This window comes from Pelobates fuscus, chromosome 13 (genome assembly GCF_036172605.1).
Source record: "Pelobates fuscus isolate aPelFus1 chromosome 13, aPelFus1.pri, whole genome shotgun sequence".
In the NCBI taxonomy this organism is placed as follows: Eukaryota; Metazoa; Chordata; class Amphibia; order Anura; family Pelobatidae; genus Pelobates; species Pelobates fuscus.
In genome coordinates, this window is record NC_086329.1 from 53,588,616 (window position 1) to 53,615,541 (window position 26,926).

Sequence of the window (26,926 nt, forward strand, 5' to 3'; positions counted from 1 at the left end):
GTGCACGTCATGTCCCTGGTTTCTTAAACGTAATTGCTGATGCTCTTTCTCGCTTTCAGTGGGAAAAATTTCGGGTGGAGGCTCCGAACGCGCAAAGGGAGGGTCTGCCATGTCCGGATCATATGTGGCGGCTCGGGACCTCTTGCTTGTAAGATTGATCAGAGATTCGTTGGCTCCGGGCACGTTGGCGGCGTATAGTAAAGTGTGGGAAAGGTGGGACGAAGCAGTAGGCTGTACGGGGGACATGGTATCGGCAAAGGTACGTCTGGAGACTCTACTATGGTTGCTCTGCCGGCTGTTCGCAGGGGGGACTTCCCCGGCGGTGGTTGGCCGGAACTTGGCAGCATTGGCGTTTCTCTTCAAGCTCCATGGGTGGGAGGATTTGACAAAGTCGTTTATTGTGCGGCAGGCAGTTAAGGGTTATCGCAAGGGGAAGTCGATTCCCGACAGTAGGAGGCCGGTGTCTTTTACGGTGCTTCAACAGCTATTGGGGGTCCTGCCAAGTTTATGTTTCTCGCTGTTCGCGGTCTTGCTATTTAAGGTGGCTTTTGTATGGCCTTTTTTCGGGGCTTTTCGGGTGAGTGAGATTGTAAGTGGCAGTAAGCTTAGGCAAGGGGGTCTCCAGTTCGAGGACGTGGACTTGGGGGTAGCAGAAGTGGCTATTCGGCTACGGCGCTCGAAGACTGATGTCTTTGGGAGAGGACGGACGATTAAGCTGTCTGCAATACCTTAGGTAGAGGCTTGCCCGGTGGGCTGTGCTCAGCGATATGTGGAAAGCCGCCCAAAGGGGCAGGGTTAATTTTTTCGCCATGCGGATGGTTCGGCGTTGTCGAAATTCCAATTCATCAGGGTCTTTAAATTGGGTTTGGAACGCTTGGGCATGGATCCCACGCAATTTGGCACCCACTCGTTCAGGATCGGGGCCGCCACAGAGGCGGCGAGATTAGGCTTAGGGGACGAGTTGGTTAAGAAAATTGGGAGATGGGAATCGCTCAGGTTCCGTTCATATGTACGACCTGATCTTTTAATATAAACCAAGTTGATGTTATGGCGGTACAACTTAAGTTGGCCCCGTGGTTATAAGTTATTTCTTTTCATTTCAGGTGGAGTCGCATGGATAGTAGGCCACTCATATGTCTACTGGGCTGAACGGAGGGCTGCAGTTCGGAGACAAGGCACGCAGCTCGGCTTTCCGTTGGATGTGTTACGTTTGTTGTGGTTTGCTTTTCGGGGTTATGGTTGGAGAGATACGTGTCTGGAGTTATTTAGGAGGATAGGGCAAGGGGAAGTCCCCGATTTCATATTGTTCCACACAGGGGGGAATGATTTTGGGTTGGTTCCGCAAAGGGAATTAGTTAGTGGGATTAAAAGGGACGTGGATAAGTTGAGGTCTCTGCTCCCCGGGGTGGTTATTGTTTGGTCGGAAACGGTACCGCGTTTCCATTGGCGTCATGCGATTTCGCAGCTATGGCAAGATATAGACGTAAGTTCAATAAGTTGTTGGCAATTTTTATTAAGAGATCTGGGGGGTAGTAGTGAGACACAGGGAGCTGGAGGATATGTTACCAGGATACTTCAGGCGTGATGGGGTTCATTTGTCTGAGGTGGGTTTGGATTTTCTTAATTTGGGCTTCCAGGATGGTTTGAGGCAGGCTTTGTTTATTCGGGGTGGGGGTGCGCAGGAGGCTTGAGGTGGTCAAGCTCTGTGCTGTGGCGGGGGATGGTTTAGTTTAATTGGGGGTAGGTTGGTTTTTGGTAAGTGGGATAGGTCAGGAGGAATACTTACCTTTTGATTTGGTGGTAGGTTCGAGCTCGGCGGTAGCTACGAACCTGGGGGTGTAGGGGTGTCTCGGTATGCCCCTACAATTGGAAATGGTTGCCCTGGGTGGCTGTGTTAATGTTTATGTTATTTATGTTATGTTACACTGTTATAAGGATGTATTATGTAAATATGTTTTGAGGTCATTGTCTGGGTATTTAGTTATGTTAATTGGGGGGATGTCTTTTCAAGCGTTGGTGACAATGACCTCTTAAATTTATATCTTATTTCATATATATATATTTATACAATTTAATAAAGCCGTGGAATATTTTTGCCAAATAATTCTTGTGTCTGTGTTTATTGAAGGTTAGAAGTGGTTATAACAGGAATAGGCCAAAGAGACGACAATGCGCATGTCAAGGGATTAGTAGCGTATCTACCTGTGAGGCAAAGCGCTTCTTATCTTGCACGAATTTGCTTCTAGTTCAACTCACGATACAGTAGAGATTTACAGCTTGATTGTGTGTCTTATCTGTATAAAGTACTGATGACTCTGGGAAACCTGTTCCGTTATGGCAAAATAAAGACGGCCGATTGACTTCAAATAGCAAACACTAAACTAAAAGACTTCCATACACCGTATCTGCACTGTGAGTCACTTGCAAGATGATCAGACTGTTACAGCCTAGGGAGACAATAATGTTACTCTCCCACGAAAGAGAAAAGCTGTAATGCCTGAAAACTTGGGTCTGCTGGATCCACAGCCGAAATCCGCAAGTGCAAACATCAGAGGAGTAAATAAACTCTGCTGAAAGGGTTAGATCCGAATGTCCTACCTTTGTCCAAGTTCCACACCACAGGTTCCTCTACATCAACCAAACTTACCCTTATTCCACGTGTAGAACAGGAGTCTCATACTAATGAGCACTATATGATCCTTGAATTATTGAGTGAAACCCACGCCCCCAATGTGAAAAAAGCTAAATTTAACATCAGCACCAAAGAGGTAGGCATGGGTTAAACACCCATATTTTCCACGACATTCAACAAGGATTTTGATGATATTATTGAGATCCTTTATAAGTATTGGCCTATTCTGATCAAGGACCCTTGGTTGTCCCTTTGTATTTCAGAAGTTCTTAGGGTCACCTTTAGAAAGGCACCCAACTTGAAGAATATCTTCTTAGCCCCCTCTAAGTTACATCAAGCCAATGGGAAACAAATGGAAGGAAGGTTCAGCGAATAGGCGCTGTGGTAGCACCAAATGCCTCACTTGTGGCCATATTTGCCATCAAATCTCTATTTTTAGTCCCTATAATAGTTTAGAAACTTTTTCTGTTCGATCTGAAATCACCTGTAGCACCCCATTTGTGGTGTATCTCCTAACCTGCCCGTGCGGGCGGCAATATGTGGGTCAAACGACCAGGCCACTGGAATGTAGGTTTCGTGAACATAGACTAGCAATAATTCATAATGATGCAAGGTCCTCGGTGGCCCGACATTTCAAAATCTTTCATGCGAAGAATCCTTCTGGCATTAAAGTAATGGGGATAGCTCATATTCCTCCACATCAGGATGGTGCAAAAAGAAAAAGGGAATTGATTAAGGCTGAGTCTATGTGGATTTTTAAGCTTAATTCTATGGCACATAATGACCTAAATGAGGAGCTAGAACTATTTTAATAGTCATGTTATAGCTTCCTCTGTTATAGCTTAGTTCCTGCAATTGTATTTATTATACTATGTTTATAGAGCCTCGGTTGTCAATAAGCCAGGATTCAATATTTGATGTTTTATGTATACCATCCACTGTCTGCTGATCATCCTGTCTTGTTTAAATTCCCCTTTTTGCACAGATATATATAATCTTATCAATGATTAATTACTTAATATGTGATCCTGTATGCCAATTAGTTACTATCTGCTCATTATTTTGTTGTTATAGAGATCTTCTGGTATATGCTTTGTTAATACCAGATAACTTTTGGTGCCTTTGCATTATACATCATAACCCGAATCAATCGTCTCCTATTAGTGAGGAGCTTACCCCGACCTTTAAGGAATAGTATGATAAAATAAAAAAATATATATTTGTTTAAGTTGTGCCAGTATATATGCATATATATATATATATATATTCATTTTTTTAATGGAGCTGGTGTCACGTTTACATAGAATGATATGGAGCGCAACTGCAGATTTCTTAGGACTTAAATTGATGAATAGAAAATTAGAGAATAAAATAGGAATTGTCTATTCAATATAGGAAAGTACAGGTACTGTATCTTTAAATACTTCGCTGTTGGTTTAATTGGAGTAAGCAGCTTCCTATATACATGCAATCTAGCACATTTGGTGTTTGCAAGTTTTAGGATAATGAAGAAAGCTATAAATGAAGTTGTAACAGCAGAGATTCGTTTTGGGGTTAGATATAGCAGGTCAGGGAGCAGCTGGTGTCTGAATGCTTAACGGGCTTGAGAGCAGGCTGTAGCAGAAATGCTTGGAAAAACTTGAGAGCAGACTTTGGAAGGAATGCTCAACAGGCTTGAGAGAAGGAAAGTTCTTATCACAGATGAAACAATTGACTTAGCTTCCAGATGGTGAAATTCAGGTTCCGGAGTTCTCCTCCAGGGAGGTTCTTTCCGAGACAGGATGAGAGAAGTTCAGATACTAGCCGTGGTCGAGGAGAGGAGAAGGAGGTTAGTTCGAGTTCCAGTCCGGTACACAGGTAGGTTTGCAGAGAAACTTTCAGCCGGTTTGATTTCGCGGTAACGCTGTTCAATAATCCAGCGTCTTGTATCTGGCGCGGTCGCATTATGTAGCGCGGCGAGACCGCGTCAGAGAGGGTGTGTGGCTAAACTCTGTCAACCCGGAAGAGACAAGGAATTACTGGTAGCTGGGGCATGACAGCTGGTCTCCTTTATTATTCTTCATTCACTTTTTTTATGGAATTGCATATTCTGGTACGCCTGATACATGGAGATATACATATTCTTTACTGAAGAGTGGGGTTACGGTGTAAGTCTGTTCTCAATCTAATGAGCCATAAGGAGTTTAATCTGGTTTATTTTAAGTATTAATTTGGAACCTAACGAGGGCACATACTTCCCATTCTAAGAAATGGTGCTTGTCCCCTTTATTCTTTACGAGCAAGAATTTTGTCTATCACTTTTCTCTGATTATCCCTTCTTTTTTTTTTTTTTGACAAATCTTTGTCTTTTTTTTTTATCAGGTCCAGCCATCATCTGTTGCCTAAGAATTATTTATTGATTTTTGAAAGTGTGTATTTTATTATATATCTTTTCTAATTTGACATATTTACGTTTGTGATACTTATTATATTATGTCCATGGTTTACTATGTGTTCTACTACGAATCCAGTCCAGGGTTCTTATATGCCCTCTACTCCATTTTTTCATGGGCTATTTAAACCCAGATCTTTGGTTATTTTGTCTTGAGAAAGTCCCGTGGGAGGGATGAAACGCTTAGACACATCGTTACAGCTGACCCTCTGATCTGCTGTTGCTTGGAGTGTTTTGTGAGTTTACGAGAGCGGCCGCTTCAGTTCTCCTGTGAGCATATATTCAGCTGAAGTTTATATTCCTGTTGTAGTGGTTGGTACACCCGGTTTTCACGGCTCCTGTCCACAGGAGTTTGGGTGCAAAGACTCATCACCTGTTCCTGTTGGGAGTCTGCCTCCATTACACTGCGGTCTTTTTTGAAGATCCCGACCGCGGTGCAACATTGAGCTACCCACCTAATGATCTTGTTTGGGACTGACGTTTTTTTATTCGATACCGTCCACCGTTCATCCTTCTGAATATATCCTCTCCGGGACTTCACCCTCTATTTTTTATACATACCTCGGTGGGGGCCCACACTGAGGCAAGGTACTTTTTGTGTGTGTGTATATATATATATATATCCAGACTTATAGAGTATACACTGGAATATAGAGGAGATCCATATGTGGTAGAATTAGTAAAGTAAATAGTGTTATAGTATAGGTATAGGATAGAATAGTCTATATAGTGCAATCAAGCCAAAATGGCTCACCTCTTAAATATCCTAGTCCTAGAATGCTAACTACTAAAACTCATGAGTTTTCATCAGGAGTGTCCTGATGAAAGCTCCTGACAGGAGCTGAAACGTTGATGTGGTTTCTCTGAATAAAGAAGATTGTATTTGAAAACCCCAGGAGTGCCGGTATTTTTTTCATATACATATATATATATATATATATATATATATATACACACACACACACATATATATATTATATATTATATATACACACACACATATATATATTATATATTATATATATACACACACACACATACATATATATATACATACATATATATACACACATACATATATATACACACATATATATATACACACACATGCATATATATACACACACGCATACATATACACACACACATACATATATATACATATATACATACACACACTGACATACATACACACACTGACATACATACAGACAAACAGACATACATACAGACATATATACATATATACATACTGACATACACACACATACAGATAGACACATACACACAGACATATATACATACTGACACACACAGATATATACATAATGACATACACACAGACAGACATATACATACCGAAATACACACACACACACAAACAGACGCATACTGACATACATACACACACACACACTCTTCATTTATCAGCAACCCTCCTCTTACCTTTAAGTTGCAGGAGGGTGGCTGAGGATGATGGGAGTGGATGCCTCTGGTGTTCCTCTGCTCTCCCTCTCCCCCCCGCGCGGAGTAAGCTGGGAGGAAGTGACCGGCTGTCACTTCGTCCCAGCAGCACTTGCGGTGTAGCCGCAAGGGGCCGGTCGCGCAATTACCCGGCCGCAGCACTGACTGGGCCCCTGAAGATATAGGGCCCATCGGGTGGCCCTAATTGCTTGGGCCACCTGATGGGCCCTGGTGCAGATGCACTTGCGGCAGTTTCGCCGCTCCACATGGGGCCCGCACGGCCGGGCCCCCCAGGGCCGCTGGGCCCGTGACAACCATCACGGTTGTCACCCCCTGATGGCGGCCCTGATTTTAGGCTTTGGAGCCACTAGATACATTGTTATTCACTGTATAAATAGTGGCTTTATTTGCCTATGTGCATTTATGTCTGTACGGTTGTGCTTGTGTTAGTTCGATTAGCTCACCACTTACTAGGATCAGATCATTGTGGTTATATATATATATATATATATATATTTTTTATTGATTTATGATTTAATCTATCTATATGTATGTTTTTATATAAATAAATTTATCTCTATCTTTATAGATTTATTTTATCATACTTAGCACATACTGCTTTGACTTATGAGCTTACACTCATTTTTAGATGCTGGCTGGTGTATGTAGCTGCCCAATTTTTATGTTTTGCTATTACACCTATCTTTACTAGTTTTGTATAGTTAGTAGGAGACGAAGCAAAGGGGCAGTCAAACAGACTAAAAATAAAGGATACAATAACAATCTTGCTTTTTCTCTTTTCCTTCCCTTTTTTTATTCTTTTTTCCTCCTTTTTACCTTTTTCCCCACTATGAGATTACTTCAAGCTTCTAGCAGCTTTAAGATTTTTTTTCTCACAGTCTTCCATATTTTTAGATGACAAATTTGATCAAAGAAATACAGTTAGGACCGATAAAATCCAGCTTTGCTGTCCATTAAGCTAAAGACATGGCATATCCAAGATATGTAACAATATATCTTTAGTAACGCTTCAACTAAGAGAGATACATATAATCTATGAAACAAAGTAATCTTTATCTGACTCAAAATATTTCCTAATTCAGCTCAAAGTCTGTTTAGGGATTAGTAGCGTATCTACAGTCTTACATTTATGTTACCTGTGAGGCAAAGTGCTTGTTATCTTGCACGAATTTGTTTCTAGTTCAACTCACGATACAGTAGCGATTTACAGCTTGATTGTGTGTCTTATCTGTATAAAGTACTGATGACTCTGGGAAACCTGTTCCGTTCTGGCAGAAAAAAGACGGCCGATTGATTTCAAATAGCAAACAATAAACAAAATTATCTGCGCCATGAGTCACTTGCAAGATGATCAGAGTGTAACAGCCTAGACGAGAGACAAGAATGTTACGGTCCCACAAAAGAGAAAAGCCGTAATGCCTGAAAACTTGGGTCTGCTGGATCCACAGCCGCAATCAGCAAGTGCAAGCATCAGAGGAGTAAATAAACTCTGCTTCACTCGCGGTATATCGCCCAATCTCAAGTAACAGTTTAGGTCTTACCGAGTTCTCAGCAGCAAGCATAACCATCGAGTGGTTGGATTATCTCAGCTTCCTCGCGGTAACTCGCTCAGTTGGCACTCAGGAAAACCTTTTAGTTTGCTGGATTCACTGCACGAAATAGCAAGTGTAACGCCTCGAGTGATAGAATAATCTCGGCTTCACTCGCAGTGTAGCGCTCTGTTGGTTCTCAGGTGCCAGTATAGATTTACTGGATCCAAAGCAACGTGCAGAAAGTATAAGTATAAATGGGTGAGTAGGTTCAGCTTCCCTCTCGCCGCAAACGTCTCTTGGAGACCAGCGAGCAGCATTCAGTTGAGATAGCGTTCCATGTGGTACCTGCTTACCTTCTCCTGGCCATAGTTAACCACACCTGCGATGTCAGTGTAGCGTAACGTTACGTTAACATCACGCTAGTCTATAATTTTTTTTAAATCTGTACTTTTTGTAAAATGAATAAAACAGGACACACTCATCACACATTAAGCACTACAGCAATCTGAAGGGCTATAGGGTTCAGGATTGTCAATTTAATATTTTAATTTTGTACATAGTGCCTATAGGTATCTAATTGAGAGAGCAAGGTCAGTTGAACCCTGCTTTACAGTAAGCCTTGGCACAACTGACTAACTCTTTGTGCACGCTTATACTTGTAGGTAGGTAATATGTATACCAAATGAGCCACTATCTGCCATCACCTTTCATTGAAAGCCAATTGGTTAGCAGCAAATACAAATAGGGGTATACGTCCAAAGTCAGCTACTGGTTGTATTTTAGGATTGGATGTTTTCACCGAACTGAAAGTGCAAAGTCTGTCACTCAGAGTGCTTTCTGTGACTCTGTCTGGACTGGCAGGAGAACTGTAAGGGGGGAAGTTAAACCTGAAGCTTTTTTCCATTCTAGAGGTGCAATGCCCTTTTTCGGTAATGGAATGAGTCCCCTTTTTTTTTTTTTCAGATCCTTAAGGAGACATTGCGGTTATACCCTACAGCACCAGGAACTTCTCGAGGGCTGCAGGAGGACCTTGTGATAGAAGGAGTGAGAATTCCATCCAAGGCAACTGTAATTGTACGTTCTAAATTCTATCTCGATTCTATCTCCCACTGTGCTATATAAATTACTGGTTGTGAGATCACCAACGTTTGTTTCTTTACAAGTTAAACTACATAGAGGGTTGTGAACTCTTGTTAATGCAAACTGAATTTTAAAGGGTTACTCCACCCCTCTTATAGGTTTGCTGCTTTGGGCTTACATAGCTCTATTGGTCCTTGACAAAAGCACCCCCCTACCGTAATAATGTAAAACAAAACAAATGTAACATCACTCTTTGTCTTTTTTATCGCATTCTTTGCAGTGACCAATAACTTGACCCCATACACAACACCTGATCTCATTGAAATAATCACCCATGAAACATTAAGTAGATTATATAGTAATGTCACAGAACAAACATTCAATTTGTTTTCTTGCAGTTCAATTCCTATATAATGGGAAGGATGGAGGAATATTATGACGACCCTCTAACATTCAATCCAGGTAGATTCGGCCCTGATGCCCCAAAGTAAGTTTTTATTATTTGCATGAAAGTGATGAATTTTACTCTGTCTCTATGTGATATTTAAAATAACATTAAAATTTTTCCCCACTCAGACCGTACTTCACATATTTCCCATTTTCTCTGGGTCCGCGATCCTGTATCGGACGGGTATTTGCACAGGTGGGTAACTAGCAGAATGATACAGTCAAACTGGTTATATAACACACTACTATACATTTAGCGATTAATGGGAAGTGATTGCAAACCAGAAATGGAGGATGCATTTGGTTTAAACGGTAATCTAGACGTGTGGTCAGGGCCGGATTAAGAGCACAGTGGGCCTGGTGCTGACAATTATGATGGGCCTAATTACGGAATCTTATCGACCAAAAACACTAAAACAGTCATACCTCCCAAGCGTCATGTATCTGATGGAGATGGTCCTGGAGGGAAACTCATAGGATGCAGCTATAAGAAAACACATACTCTATGCTAATCTCTCTAATTTATGCTTTCATTTTTCAAGTAAATCCATAACCCCTAACAGCAGTGTCCAGTGAAGCAGGAAGTCAATGGGCAGGGTAAAAGGGTGGGACACTGGTGCGAATCACGTAACCAGACCTGCCAAAAGGGGAGAACTTCTGTCTGTCCAAAGAATTTGAAGGACAGCCTGGCATGAATGCATGTCAGGCTGCACGCCAATCATGCAGGCTGTCCAACTAAGGGCATACTATGCAGGCAGCACCCTGAACTTGACATAAATGCGTCTAATAATGCGCTCACTCCATGCTTTCTAAGGACTGTCCCCTAGCACTCGCTGGTCCACTTGTCTCCTTACTTTCTTACTAGCAGGCAGAAATTTCTGGTATATAGTCTGAACCAGAGAAAAGGTGTATGTAGTGAGTTTAGAAGAAAGGGGACATGCCACAGTGTTAGAGAGACCAATGTCTGCATTATCTAAACTAATTTTATTGTCAGCCAGTCCACACAAGTTTTGTTCCCATACATCCCTCTCAAGCTTCCAAACTTAAAGGGACACTATAGTCACCAGAACAACTACAGCTTATTGTATTTGTTCTGGTAAGTAGAATCATTCCATTCAGGCCTTTTGCAGTAAACACTGTCTTTTCAGAGAAAATAACTCCACTGGCCGCTCCTTAGATGGCTGCTAGAGGTGCTTCCTGGGGCAGTACTGCCTATTGTGCAGCACTGCCATTCAGTGTCTCCACCCTCTGCATGCAGACACTGAACTTTCCTCATAGAGATGCATTGATTCAATTTATCTTAATGAGGAGATGCTGATTGGCCAGGGCCATGTTGGACTTGTGATGGCTCTGCCCCTGATCTGCCTGGTTGACAGTCTCAGCCAATCCTATGGGCAAGTATTGTAATTTGCTCAGACCACCACTTCTGATGATGTCAGCAGACAGTCAGTTCAGAGACAGAGCCAGCAGCTGCAGACTTGAATACAAGTTATATTTTACTATACTTAGGGAGGCAAGAAGGGGCCAGGGTGGTGGTTTTAACATAATAGGGTCAGAAATACATGATTGTGTTCCTGACCCTATAGTGCTCCTTTAAGCAAGAGTATGTGAAGAGTAGTTAGGGTTGCCACCTTTCTTGGGAATAAAAATACCAGCCTTAATCATTTGTATAATCACAAGGAGTGACATCAGAGAAAATTCTGTAAAATCACCAACAAACTACTCACAGTTTGATTCTGCTGTGTAGATGGATTGCTCCCAATGTCTCCCAGTGTCTCAGTCTCGCAAGTCACCCAGTGTCTCAGTGTCCCTATGTATCACAGTGTCAGTGCCCCCATGTCGCCCAGTCCCCTAGTCTCCCAGTGTCTCAGTGTCCCCATGTCGCCCAGTGTCCCAATGTCTGTGTGTCCCCATGTCACTAGGATACTGGGGACACAGTGAGACCCGGGGACACTGAGAGACATGGGGACACTGAGAGACCCGGGAACACACAGACATGGGGACACTGTGAGACATGGGAACACTGAGACATTTAGGGAAACTGGGAGAAATGGGGACACTGAGACACTAGGGACAGACACTGAGAGACATGGGGACACTGAAACATTTGGGGACACTAAGACACTAGGGACACATAGACATGGGAACACATACACTGGGAGACTAGGGGACACTGGCTGGGAGACAGACACTTGGGGACACTGGAAGACATGGGGACAGTTGTGGACATAGACTTGGGGACACTGGGACATATAGGGACACTGGGAGACATGGGGACACAGACACTGGGAGACTTGGGGACACTGAGACACTAGGGACACTGGCTGGGGGACATGGGAACACTGGGAGAAATGGGGACATAGTGTCTCAGTGTCTCACAGCGTCCCCATGTGTCTCAGCGTCCCCAAGTGTCTCAGTGTTCCCAGGTCACCCAGTTTCTGTGTCCTAGTGTCTGTGTCCCCTAGTGTCTGTGTCCCCTAGTGTCTGTGTCCCCTAGTGTCTGTGTCCCCTAGTGTCTGTGTCCCCTAGTGTCTGTGTCCCCTAGTGTCTGTGTCCCCTAGTGTCTGTGTCCCCTAGTGTCTGTGTCCCCTAGTGTCTCAGTGTCCCCATATGTCCCTTAGTGTCCCCTAGTGTCTCAGTGTCCCCATGTGTCTCAGTGTCCCCATATGTCCCTTAGTGTCCCCTAGTGTCTCAGTGTCCCCATGTGTCCCTGCTGCCTTTCCCCCCATCCCTCACTTACCCATGGATCAGTGAGTAGTAGAGAGAGGCAGGGATATGCTGTAACTTCCTATCCCTGCCTCTCTCCACACACAGTGACCCCTACTGGCCGGTGCTGGTATTGCAGAGTAATGTCCATTTATTCTGAGAAAAATACCTGCATTTGTATTGCCGGTATTACTGCAATACCGGCACGGCCAGGCACACTCAAATACCGGCTGTGCCAGTAAAATACCAGTCAGATGGCAAACCTAAGAAGAGTAGTGTGTAAAAAAAAAAAAAAAAAAAAATTTTTTTTTTTTTTTTAAAATGGGCCTATTCCATGGGCCTGGGCCTGGAGCTGCAGCTCCATCAGCCCCTATGTTAATCCGGCCCTGCGTGTGGTCCCTTGCTCTGTCTAGAGGGGTAGTAGCTACACCTCACTGACTAAGCCCAAAGAAAGCCAAAATGAACATCAGGTGTTGTTGTATCTCTTGTGCAGAGGTGTCTTGCTGTTTTTGGTTCTGTACTGGTACTGTGGGTGAGATTAGACTCATACACAAGAGATATGTATCCTCTGCATTGACCCAAGCAAATAAAGCCTGCTTGAGACCTGAGTGGGAACTGACTGAAGTTAAATAATGGTTTTGTTCCATCACAATCTGTAAAACACAGCTTTACTTGCTGGCCAAATGATTTCTTAAAAATGGAAAAGACTTGCAGAAATAATTTAACACTACAAAAAAGAGAACTGGAGAGACTGAGAAAATGGCCTGTTGGTGTAATATTTAGAAGAGAAATGTTTATGGTGCAAGTAACAATATAACAAATTCACGTAGTGCAAACTAGCCACGTCAGTGCGGTCCTGTGCAATTCTGGACTGTCTAAATAGAAATGAAGGCTTTGGCACATAACTTTGCACAGATTTATTGTGTCACTAAGGTAGTGGCAACAACTAGATTTGCGCACAACGTGATTGTTCTGAGCAAAGTTCCAACGTGGAACTTTTTTGGGGGGAAGTCCGGCAATGCTTAAACAATGTGACGGCTCAGTCAGGCCAAAATGTATCATCTGGTGATTAGCTAGCTGCCACATTAAATAGGTAAAGAATATAAAAATGAGCCTGTATGGTCAAAATGACACCATCTTAGTAGAAGAGAGATGTAAAACCTCCTTTATGCCCACACCTATTGCATGCCTGCGGGTGTGGGCATATCTACCAAACAGATGACAGCCCGTGGCTGCTCAGTTATTAAAAGACATACTGGATACTGCAATCACCAAATATCCCGGTGCTCTTAAGCCAGGGCTGGCCAGGCCTCCCTTCCAAGATATGCAGAATAAATAACGGTCAGGCACTCTGGGATAATGGAAATAGCAGCTTTATTGGAGCAAAAGCAGGAATGTTTCGACCCTACCGGGTCTTTATCAAGCTTGAGTCCCTAGACCGTTATAATATTCTGCATCTTATTAAAACAAGTAGCAGTTGCTAATAAAGGACCCATCCCTTGAATTGGGTGTTGGCTTCAAATGAGATAATGGGTGTTGAGAGGTCACAAGGTATCCCCCACCAGCATCCCACTTATTGTCAAAGTCAAATCTAGTCGAGTTTAACTTTTCAACACTTTGAACCGTAACAGCTTCTTGGACCTGGAGCTGAGTTTTACTGTGGGTCCACTTACAAAATTGAATTTGCAACTTTGACATCTTCTACTTAGAAGATCATGAGCCTGTCCTCTGGCTCAGTTGCAGCCATTTTTTGTCACGTAAGTGTGTATGCTGGATACTTGTTTAGTGTTTTAGATACAAATGAAGTTTCAGAAACTGAAATCTTGGACAAAACCAACATCAGAACTGGATGTGTGTGCCTCTGGAGTTAATGGCTCCAGTCTTCGTCTCTATTTAGACACAGTAAAGCTCCTCTTATTTCTAGACTAAAAATGCCAAAAACATCAACTTTTACAATTAGAATTATGTACATCTAAACAGTTCCAAACAAAGCTAACCAACAAATGTGAGATGCTAATCACACTGCTGAAGGTTTCATAGGCAAGTGAAGATTTAACCCTGACAAGTAAAAATTCACCCTTGAACGAGTTAGCTCGGGGAATACCGCACCTCTGATCGGTATTCCCCTGTCACAACTACAAGTGTGTTTCAGCACGCAGAAACTATGTAAACATATACATAGGCAAGAAAAGGAAAATAAAAGGACAGAGCGTAAACCGGACCTTAGAATGGCCGGACTAATACGCTAGAGACAGAGAATGGTCAAAGGGAAAGCCAAGATCAAGGAAACCAGAAAATACACGATACCGTTTACACAAGTCAAGTCAGGGAAACCAGAATTCAGAATAACCAGGGAAAAGCCAAGATCAGGATACCAGGAAATCAGATTCACAAAGATAAAGCACTCTCAGGAAACCAGGAACAGGAAACCACGACAGGGCAAGGTACTGGAGTGAGCTAGGGATTTAAATATCCCTCTAAAGGTCTGATTGGTCAGAGGGCGACCTATGACCCCAAAACGTGTCTGCGCGTTGATGTCGTGACGTCACGCGCACGTCAGTATAAACTTCGGGGGCGGAGCTATGTTTAGGCGCGAGGATGCGGGGAAGCGGATGCCAGCGAGCAGGTAAGCTCGTGCCGTCGGCTAGACTGTGCTGGTCGGGCACAGCCGTGCTGGTCGGACACAGTCATGCCACGCGGCGGGCCGGCAACCGCAACAGTACCCCCCACTCGAAGACCACCCACCGGGCGGGAAGGACCCGGCTTGAGGGGAAATCGGTTGTGAAACGACCGGACAAGACGGGGCGCATGAACCCGGTCAGCAGGAACCCAACAACGTTCCTTGGGGCCATACCCCTTCCAGTCAACAAGATACCTCTGGATATTTTGGAGTCCATTATAGAACGAACTTCGTACTCCTCCTGGTCACCCACTACCAAGGGCGGAGGAGGAGTGGACATTCTAGTGTATCGATTGCAAGTAAGAGGCTTGTAAAGATACATGAAACGAATTGGCAATCCTCATATGGGCAGGAAGTGCCAAGGAATAGGTCACTGGATTGATACGTCTGATGACTCGAAAAGGACCTATGTACCGAGGGGCAAATTTCATGGAAGGAACCTTAAGTTTGATATGGCGTGTGGATATCCACACCTTGTCACCCGGATAATAGACAGGATTGGCACCCCGTTTCTTGTCAACTTTGACTTTCGCACGTATCGAAGCCTTTTCCAGAGCTGAATGAACGGAATCCCAAGTCTCATGAATAGATTCTAAACGGGTGTTTAAAGCAGGAATGTCCGTGTCTGAGAATTCAGAAGGGAAAATTATAGGGTGATAACCCTGATTTACAAAAAATGGACTATGATTAGAAGATTCATGAGTCGCGTTGTTCCTGGCGAACTCAGTCATGGGTAAGAACTCATACCAGTTAAACTGATTGGCATTGATAAAACAACGTAGATAGGATTCTAAGGACTGATTGGCCCTCTCTGCTGCTCCATTTGTTTGAGGATGATATGCTGACGAAAAGGAGAGTTCGATACCCAATTGTTTACAAAAGGATCGCCAAAACCTAAAAATAAATTGGGTACCTCTGTCAGACACTATGTTTTTGGGCACTCCGTGCAACCGAAAGATCTCTCTCAAGAATATCTGAACGAGATCATGAGCAGATGGTAATTTTTTAAGAGGAATAAAATGTGCCATCTTTGAGAATCTATCGATGACCATAAGGATTGTATTAAACCCGTTTGAACTGGGTAGATCCACAATAAAATCCATGGCTAAATGGGTCCATGGATCATTAGGTATGGGCAGTGGTTGTAAGAGTCCTGGAGGTGATCTAGGAGGAACTTTAGAAACTGCACATATTTGACATGCCCCCACATAATCTTTGATATCGTTCCTAAGAGTAGACCACCAAAACCTCCTGGAGATAGCAGAGAGGGTTTTATGGACTCCAGGATGACCTGCTGTGAGATTATCATGGATTAAATCAAGTACCTTTTTTCTTAATGGAGGTGACACATACAGTTTATCTGGAGGTTTTCCCATGGGTGCCCGAGTTTGATCTGCTATTATGGCACAGAAGAGTGGAGAAAACACTTCGGAAACAGTGGTGGCAATGAGGCATTCTGGAGGTATGATAGGAAATACCTCCTGTTCAGGAACTTCATCTGTCTCAAACTGTCTAGAAAGCGCATCTTCCTTTGTGTTCTTGGTCCCAGGCCTATAAGTAACTATGAAGTTGAATCGGGAGAGGAACAATGACCATCTAGCCTGACGAGAGGACAATCTCTTAGCGTCCCCAATATAAGCCAAATTCTTATGATTGGTAAAGATCAAAAGTGGCTCTTTGGAACCTTCTAAGAGATGCCTCCATTCCTTAATGGCAAGTACAATGGCCAAAAGTTCCCTATTCCCTATGTCATAGTTCTTCTCTGCAGGTGTGAATTTGCGAGAGAAAAATCCACAGGGATGTAAAGGCGCATCAGGACTTTCTCTCTGAGACAGAATGGCTCCAACTCCTGTTTCTGACACATCCACTTCTAGAATAAATGGCTTGGTTGGATCTGGATGGGTCAGGACAGGTGCTGAGGAAAATAAAGATTTTAACTGTTCAAATGCCTCTCTTGCTTTTTTGGTTAGATTGGTTATAGAAGAAATTACAGAAGAAAACCCTTTCGCAAAACCTATAAAGCGTTGAGTAGCTTTAAGGCCCTTGGGCAACGGCCACTGTAAGACTGCCTCCAGCTTGCGGGGATCCATCTGGAAACCGGACGGATATATAACATATCCAAGAAATTGTATCTCCGTTTGGTCAAACTGGCAGAAAACTGCATTAGGCTTGTCAGTAAAAAATTCAAGAAACCACTGTGGTACTCCGCAGATGTGGCCAAAATAGTAAAAAACAAAAAGTTAGCATTTAGTAATTATAAAAAAAAAACCAGAGTGAGGAAGACAGAATGACCTATAAGATTAGGCAGAAAGAGGCTAAGCAAGTTATAAGAGCTTCCAAATCACACACAGAAGAGAAAATAGCACAGTCAGTAAAAAAGGGGGACAAAACTTTTTTTAGATACATAAATGAGAAAAGAAAAGTAAAACAAGGATTAGTTAGATTAAAAACAAAAGAAGGAAGATATGTAGAAGAGGATAAAGGTCTAGCTGACTGCCTCAATGAATATTTTTGTTCGGTATTTACAGATGAAAATGAAGGAAAGGGACCTCAGTTAAGAAAAAGGATAAACGAGTCATTTATTACACGTGAGTTTACAGAGGAAGAGGTTCTATTTCAACTGTCAAAAGTAAAGACAAATAAGTCAATGGGACCTGATGGAATACACCCAAAGCTATTAAAAGAGCTTAGTGGTGTACTAGCAAAACCATTAACAGATTTATTTAACCAATCATTGTTAACAGGAGTAGTCCCAGAAGATTGGAAGTTAGCAAATGTTGTGCCCATTCACAAGAAAGGAGTCGGGCAACTATAGGCCAGTAAGCCTTACTTCAGTAGGGGGAAAGTGATGGAAACCATGTTAAAGGATAGGATTGTTGAACATCTAAAAACACATGGATTTCAAGATCAGAGACAACATGGGTTTACTTAAGGGAGATCATGCCAAACTAATCTTATTGATTTTTTTGATTGGGTAACTAAAATTATAGATCAGGGTGGTGCAGTAGACATTGCTTACCTAGATTTCAGTAAGGCTTTTGACACTGTTGCACATAGAAGGCTTATCAATAAACTACAATCTTTGAGTTTGGATTCCAATATTGTTGAATGGGTAAGGCAGTGGCTGAGTGACAGGCAACAGAGGGTTGTAGTCAATGGAGTATATTCAAAGCTTGGGCTTGTCACCAGTGGGGTACCTCAGGGATCTGTACTTGGACCCATTCTCTTTAATATTTTTATTAGTGATATTGCAGAAGGTCTTGATGGTAAGGTGTGTCTTTTTGTGGATGATACTAAGATATGTAACAGGGTTGATGTTCCAGGAGGGATACAAATGGCAAATGATTTAGGTAAACTAGAAAAATGGTCAGAGTTGTGGCAACTGACATTTAATGTGGATAAGTGCAAGATAATGCATCTTGGACGTAAAAACCCAAGGGCAGAGTACAGAATATTTGATAGACTCCTAACCTCAACATCTGAGGAAAGGGATTTAGGGGTGATTATTTCTGATGACTTAAAGGTAGGCAGACAATGTAATAGAGCAGCAGGAAATGCTAGCAGAATGCTTGGTTGTATAGGGAGAGGTATTAGCAGTAAAAAGAAGGAAGTGCTCATGCCATTGTACAGAACACTGGTGAGACCTCACTTGGAGTACTGTACGCAGTACTGGAGACCATATCTTCAGAAGGATATTGATACCTTAGAGAGAGTTCAAAGAAGGGCTACTAAACTGGTTCATGGATTGCAGGATAAAACTTACCAGGAAAGGTTAAAGGATCTTAACATGTATAGCTTGGAGGAAAAACGAGACAGGGGGGATATGATAGAAACATTTAAATACATAAAGGGAATCAACACAGTAAAGGAGGAGACTATATTTAAAAGAAGAAAAACTACCACAACAAGAGGACATAGTCTTAAATTAGAGGGGCAAAGGTTTAAAAATAATACCAGGAAGAATACTTTACTGAGAGGGTAGTGGATGTATGGAATAGCCTTCCATCTGAAGTGGTAGAGGTTAACACAGTAAAGGAGTTTAAGCATGCGTGGGATAGGCATAAGGCTAGCCTAACTATAAGATAAGGCCAGGGACTAATGAAAGTATTTAGAAAACTGGGCAGACTAGATGGGCCGAATGGTTCTTATCTGCCGTCACATTCTATGTTTCTATGTTTCTATGTTTCTCCAGCTTACAGCTTAACAGGGTTTTGAGTACTATTCTCACATGTTCGTGATGTGTCTCTAGGTCTGGGGAATAGATGGGAATGTCGTCTAGGTACACTAAAACGAACATGTGGAGGTACTCTCTTAGGACATCATTAATAAAATCCTGGAATACTGTTGGTGCGTTGCATAATCCAAACGGCATAACCAGGTATTCGTAATGTCCCATTCTAGTATTAAATGCGGTCATCCACTCGTGACCGTCCTTAATCCTGACTAGGTTGTACGCACTTCTGAGATCGAGCTTAGTGAAGACTCGAGCTCCTTTCAACCTGTCGAATAGCTCTGATATAAGGGCAATAGGATAGGCGTTTTTTATCGTAATCCTATTCAAACCCCTTTAGTCTATACAGGGGCGTAGGTCTCCTTCTTTTTTAGAGACAAAGAAGATCCCAGCCCCGGCGGGTGATGAGGACCTACGGATAGGACCATTTCTGAGAGCATCCTTTATATACTCCTCTAAACAAAGGTTTTCTTGGGGGGATAGAGCATACACTCCTCCCTTTGGAGGCATAGTACCTGGTAATAAATGTATGGCACAGTCATAGGGTCTATGTGGTGGCAGCTCCTCCAACTGGGCCTTGTTGAACACCTCCTTTAAGTCCAAATACTGCCGTGGTATTTGTGTGGTCAGGGGAGGTGCAATGGGAACATTGATGGTACCAATTGGTTGTGGTATCTGCTTTAAGCAAACACCTCTGCATCTCTCACCCCAACTCACAATCTCTCCTTCAACCCAATATCTAAATTCTTTAGAATCACCTCCATAACGAGGGGGAGGTGAAAGGGTTATGGACGGTGGTTTATGTGGCACGGGAGCCACTACAGGTGGCGGAACCACAGGTGGTACAGGAGGTGCCTCTAAATAGGCAGTTCTCTGGATCAAGGTCTGAAATGCCTGAGCAAATTGATCTAACCTGTGGTCCATATCCTCCACCCTTGTCATGCCTTAACTATGGTATCCTCTTACTTCCTGGTTCCACGGAGCCTAGCCACACCCCTTTATGACACGGTCTCCTTATTTAATCCGACCGCACCAGCTGATCGACGCTGGATTATTGAACTACGTTCCGTACTCACGAACCGGCTACAACTTCGTTGTGAAAGCCTTCTGTTACCGGACCGGACTGGAAGACACTTCAAGTTCCCTTCACCTCTCCTCATCCACGACTAAAGCTGAACTCTCTTCACTTATGATAACCGCCTCTGAGGAGATCTCGGGAACCAGTGTTCTATGTGCCGGAAGCTAAGTAAAACCTCTGTGATAAGCGTTACATCTCAAAGCCGTTATTTCCTGTCACCAAAGTCCTTCTATAAAACAACCCAGTTACAGCTATCTTTAACTCATTCACTATACAAGTTAGCTGCATCTGTCTTGCTTCAGTTAAATGCTATGGAACAGCTATTGTAACTTCTTATCACCTAATTCGTTAATACTACTAAGAGACTCTTTCTGATTCAGTGTCTGCTAATTACTACCGTCTACTACTTAAAGCTACAGTGCCTGTAATTGTGGACTTCAGTTATCGTTTACTACTTAAAGCTACAGTGCCTGTAATTGTGGACTTCAGTTATCGTTTACTACTTAAAGCTACAGTGCCTGTAATTGTGGACTTCAGTTATCGTTTGCTACTTAAAGCTACAGTGCCTGTAATTGTGGACTTCAGTTATCGTTTACTACTTAAAGCTACAGTGCCTGTAATTGTGGACTTCAGTTATCGTTTACTAATTAAAGCTACAGTACCTGTAAATTGGACTTAACGTCACAATATCTTCTACTTTTTATAATAAATATTCAAACTATAAGAAATCTGCAGTTGTGTTCCTTCATAACAAATGTTTAAACGTGACAGAATAATCCAGCCCTTGTAATGGATCCAGCAGATTTCGATTCTACGATAACTACGCTGAATCAAAGAGTTGATACACTAGCCCAAGGTGTGCAAGACCTGCAAGTTACTAACGAAATAATTCTCACTTATGTCAGATATTTACAAACTCATACTCCTCATACTATTCTGCACTCGGCTAGCGATCCTGCTGTATGTAACCCTGAAAAGTTCTCTGGAGATCGTTCTAAATACAGGGAGTTCCTTAACTCTTGCAAACTATTAATTGCTTTGAAACCTAGATCTTATCCTACAGAAAGAACTAAGGTTTGTTCGGTTATTTCCTTTCTAAGAGGTGAACCTATGTCATGGGCCCATTCCTTTCTGGAAAACGATGACCCCATCTTAGACTCACTGGATGAATTTTTTGAAGCCATGTCTCTTCTCTATGAAGATCCTAACAAACAAGCAACAGCTGATTTAACAATCAGAACTCTACAGCAAAGACATAGACCCGTTGAAGATTACATTGCTGAATTTAAAAGATGGGCAGTAGAAACGCAATGGAATGACATCACATTGCGCAACCAATTTCGAATTGGTTTATCTGAAGCTGTAAAAGATGAACTATCTAGAACAGAACTCCCTACTACTTTGAACGCTCTAATTCACCTATCAATCAGCATTGACAGAAGATTAAGAGAAAGAAAGGCCGAAAAAGCCCTCTTACATTCTAAAAACCGAAAACCTTTCACTCCCTCAAAAGCTCCTGAAAAGACTTCCTTACCAAGCGAACCTATGGAAATAGGGGTAATAAGAAGTCCTCTCACTCCTGAAGAGAAGAACCGAAGATGTCAATTAAACCTATGCATGTATTGTGCTTCTCAAGATCATTTGGTTCCTGATTGTCCCTTATTGAAACGGACAAAGGGCGGTAGGCAAGCCTATGCCTCTGCTATCTTAAGTGCACTCCCTTCTACACCAACCACTCAGTTCACTCCTATATCTCTCATACTACAGTGGGATAAGGTGAGAATTATGACTGAAGCTATCATCGATTCTGGTGCAAATGGGGTATTCATCGATTCAACCTTTGTAACAAAGAATAAAATTCCTTGTGTTCGAAAAAACACTTCTGTTCCTATTAGAGTGATTGACCGCTCCCTTATCTCCTCGGGACCGATTCTTCATGAAACCATCCCTCTAAAGGTAACCACCAATCATATTCATACTGAATTTCTAGTATTTGATGTTATTCCATCACCTCTCTATCCCGTTATAATAGGGATCAACTGGTTAAGGAACCACAACCCTCAAATTTCTTGGTCTCCCTTCTCTCTCACCTTTAACTCCCATTATTGTAAAGAAACATGTTTACAACAAATTCCCATTCTTCAGATCTCCAAAGAACCAACTATACCTTCTTGTTATTCAGACTTTTCAGACGTATTCAGTAAAAAGGAAGCTGAAACGCTCCCACCTCATCGTTCCTACGATTGTCCTATAGACCTCATACCTGGTGCCCCAGTACCTTTTGGGCACATCTACCCTCTCTCTGAGTCTGAATTGCAAATTCTCAAAGAATATCTGGATGAAAACCTACGGAAAGGGTTCATTAGACCCTCTAGTTCACCTGCTGCCTCAAGTATGTTTTTTGTGAGAAACAAAGACCAGACTATACGTCCTATCATTGATTACAGAGCTTTAAACAAAATAACAGTTAAAAATCGTTATCCTCTTCCCCTCATCAATGAACTGGTTGAACGATTAAAAACTGCTACCATCTACACTAAGCTTGACCTTCGCGGGGCATATAACCTCATCAGGATAAAGGCTAATGATGAATGGAAAACTGCTTTCCGAACAAGATATGGCCTCTTCGAATATCTGGTGATGCCTTTTGGCCTCTGCAACGCCCCTGCAACTTTTCAACATTTCATAAATGATATCTTTAGAGACCTATTGGACGTCTGTGTTATCATTTATTTAGATGATATTCTCATATACTCCAACACTCCTGATGAACATAGAAAACATATCAGATGGGTGTTATCCAGACTCAGAACTCACAAACTATTCGCTAAACCCGAAAAATGTATTTTTCACGTCAATGAAATAACCTTCTTAGGTTATGTTATTTCCCCTCATTCAATAAGTATGGATAATTCAAACGTCGATTGTATCATCAACTGGCCTGTTCCCTCTACAGTAAAAGAATTGCAGCGATTTCTAGGGTTCGCCAACTTCTACAGAAAATGTATTAAAAACTACTCTGAGATAGCTCACCCACTCAATCAACTTAACAGTAAAAAATATCCCTTCAATTGGAACGAGAAGGCTCAAACTGCCTTCAATGAATTAAAGAGAAAGTTTATAACAGCTCCTGTTCTTCAACTTCCAAATCCTTCATATCTTTATGTCCTTGAAACGGATGCTTCGGAAATTGCAATTGGAGCTGTCCTTTCTCAACATAAAACTCCTCAGGAACCTCTTCATCCAGTCGCCTTCTTCTCACGATCATTATCTCCTGCCGAAAAGAATTATCCTATAGGGGAAAAAGAATTATTAAGTATCAAAGTGGCTTTAGAAACCTGGAGACACCTTCTTGAAGGTGCTCAGACCCCTTTAATCGTATATACTGACCATAAAAATCTCGAATATCTTCACTCCAATAAAACACTGTCTGCTCGACAAGTAAGATGGAATCTCTTTTTTTCCCGGTTCAATTTCCAAATCGTCTTTAGACCTGGGTCTAGAAACAAAAAGGCAGATGCCCTTTCCAGGATCCATAAAGACACTATATTTGAACCTCCTCCGCCTACAGTCATTGGAATCTTATCTTCTCTTATTGACGACATTAAAGATCTCAGTGAAGATGCTCTTGAACTTCCTAAATCAATTAAATTATCCAAGAAAAACGGTCTCTACTATTTTAAAGACCGGATTTATGTAACTCCCTCCTTCAGAATTAAAGTACTTGAATTTATTCATGATTCTCCTCTGGCAGGTCATCCAGGTATAAAAAAGACCCTTGAATTGTCTAAGAGATACTATTGGTGGCCTCGTCAAGACCAAACTATTGAATCTTATGTCAAATCTTGTTCTATATGCCAAAGATCCAAACATGTCCATCATCAACCATTCGGTCAATTATTGAATTTACCGATTCCTGAACGGCCTTGGCAATCCATTTCTATGGACTTCTTGGTGGAACTACCTCCTTCTCACCATCATACCACCATTTTAGTGGTAGTAGACCGCTTCACGAAAATGTCTAATTTTATTCCTCTAAAGAAGTTACCCTCATCCTCTGAACTTTCAAAAATATTCCTTGACAACATAGTTAAACTTCATGGACTGCCAGATGAAATCATTTCAGACCGAGGAACTCAGTTTACCTCCAAATTCTGGAATGCATTATGTGCTACTCTTCATATCCAACGTAAACTATCATCTGCATATCATCCTCAAACAGATGGACAAACTGAAAGAGTCAACCAATGCTTAGAGCAATATCTACGATGTTATTGTTCTCACTTACAAGACGATTGGATAACATGGTTACCCATGGCAGAATTCGCATACAATAACTCTTTTCATACCAGCAGCAAAATGACTCAATTTTTATCCAATTATGGATTTCATCCCTCCTCATTTCCTGCTCAGACAGTTTCTTCATCTAATTCGAATCAAATCTCTCATATGTCCTCTTTATTCAAGAAATTGCATGAAAATCTAGAATTGGCCTCCTCCAATCAAAAGAAGTTTTTTGATACAAAAAGACAACCTCCTCCATCTTATGAAATCGGTGATCTTGTCTGGCTTTCCTCAAAGAACATCTCTACAAACCGTCCATCAAAGAAGTTAAGTTCCCTTTTTCTTGGTCCTTTTCCGATAATATCGGTTATCAACCGTAATTGTTGTTGTTAAATTGAAGCTTCCACCTACTTTGAAACTACATCCTGTTTTTCATGTGTCCTTGCTAAAACCTCATCATCCTGACCCTTTCCATAGAAATGTCACTACTTCTCCTGATCCCATATTGGTCCAGGGTGAAGAAGAATACGAAATTCAAAGTATACTGGATTCAAGGATTCATCGTGGCTCTTTACAATACCTCATCAGATGGAAAGGATATGGAATTGATGAAGATACATGGGAAAACTCCTCTGTCGTTCATGCTGACAAATTGATTTCCAAATTTCACAAGCGTTACCCTTCTAAACCAAGTCAATAGCACCCAGAGGTTGCTCATTAAGGAGAGGGTACTGTCATGCCTTAACTATGGTATCCTCTTACTTCCTGGTTCCACGGAGACTAGCCACACCCCTTTATGACACGGTCTCCTTATTTAATCCGACCGCACCAGCTGATCGACGCTGTATTATTGAACTACGTTCCGTACTCACGAACCGGCTACAACTTCGTTGTGAAAGCCTTCTGTTACCGGACCGGACTGGAAGACACTTCAAGTTCCCTTCACCTCTCCTCATCCACGACTAAAGCTGAACTCTCTTCACTTATGATAACCGCCTCTGAGGAGATCTCGGGAACCAGTGTTCTATGTGCCGGAAGCTAAGTAAAACCTCTGTGATAAGCGTTACATCTCAAAGCCGTTATTTCCTGTCACCAAAGTCCTTCTATAAAACAACCCAGTTACAGCTATCTTTAACTCATTCACTATACAAGTTAGCTGCATCTGTCTTGCTTCAGTTAAATGCTATGGAACAGCTATTGTAACTTCTTATCACCTAATTCGTTAATACTACTAAGAGACTCTTTCTGATTCAGTGTCTGCTAATTACTACCGTCTACTACTTAAAGCTACAGTGCCTGTAATTGTGGACTTCAGTTATCGTTTACTACTTAAAGCTACATTGCCTGTAATTGTGGACTTCAGTTATCGTTTACTACTTAAAGCTACAGTGCCTGTAATTGTGGACTTCAGTTATCGTTTACTACTTAAAGCTACAGTGCCTGTAATTGTGGACTTCAGTTATCGTTTACTAATTAAAGCTACAGTACCTGTAAATTGGACTTAACGTCACAATATCTTCTACTTTTTATAATAAATATTCAAACTATAAGAAATCTGCAGTTGTGTTCCTTCATAACAAATGTTTAAACGTGACAACCCTATTCTCACAGGCAATCATATGTTTGCATAGTTCCGCAGGATCCATGGCCCTGTCGTAATGTTACGACTACTAGTGTGGTCCAGCACGCAGAAACGATGTAAACATATACATAGGCAAGAAAAGGAAAATAAAAGGACAGAGCGTAAACCGGACCTTAGAATGGCCGGACTAATACGCTAGAGACAGAGAATGGTCAAAGGGAAAGCCGAGGTCAAGGAAGCCAGAAAATACACAATACCGTTTACACAAGCCAAGTCAGGTAAACCAGAATTCAGAATAACCAGGGAAAAGCCAAGATCAGGATACCGGGAAATCAGATTCACAAAGATAAAGCACTCTCAGGAAACCAGGAACAGGAAACCACGACAGGGCAAGGTACTGGAGTGAGCTAGGGATTTAAATATCCCTCTCAAAGGTCTGATTGGTCAGAGGGCGACCTATGACCCCAAAACGTGCGTGCGCATTGACGTTGTGACGTCACGCGCACGTCAGTATAAACCTCGGGGGCGGAGCTATGTTTAGGTGCGACCACGCGGTCAGCGCCATTTTGGATCCGGGCGCAGCGGGCGGAGGATGCGGGGAAGCGGTTGCCGGCTCGCCGGTGAGCAGGTAAGCTTGTGCTGTCGGCTAGACTGGTCGGGCACAGCTGTGCCACGCGGCGGGCCGGCAACCGCAACAGCCTCTTGGTTACAGTCATTGGCTTAATAAAAAATACTCAACATAAATCGGATACCAGAAG

General features: G+C 42.2%; 1 protein-coding gene across 1 annotated transcript in view; it reads left to right on the forward strand.

Moving 5' to 3' along the window:
* The window catches only part of LOC134583000 (cholesterol 24-hydroxylase-like), a 79,996-nt gene that overhangs the window by 51,009 nt on the left and 2,061 nt on the right, over positions 1-26,926 (forward strand). The window contains exons 12-14 of the mRNA XM_063439737.1: positions 9,044-9,154; positions 9,559-9,647; positions 9,737-9,803. Of these exons, the coding sequence (XP_063295807.1) occupies positions 9,044-9,154; positions 9,559-9,647; positions 9,737-9,803 (267 nt within the window). The remainder of the gene's footprint in view (positions 1-9,043; positions 9,155-9,558; positions 9,648-9,736; positions 9,804-26,926) is intronic.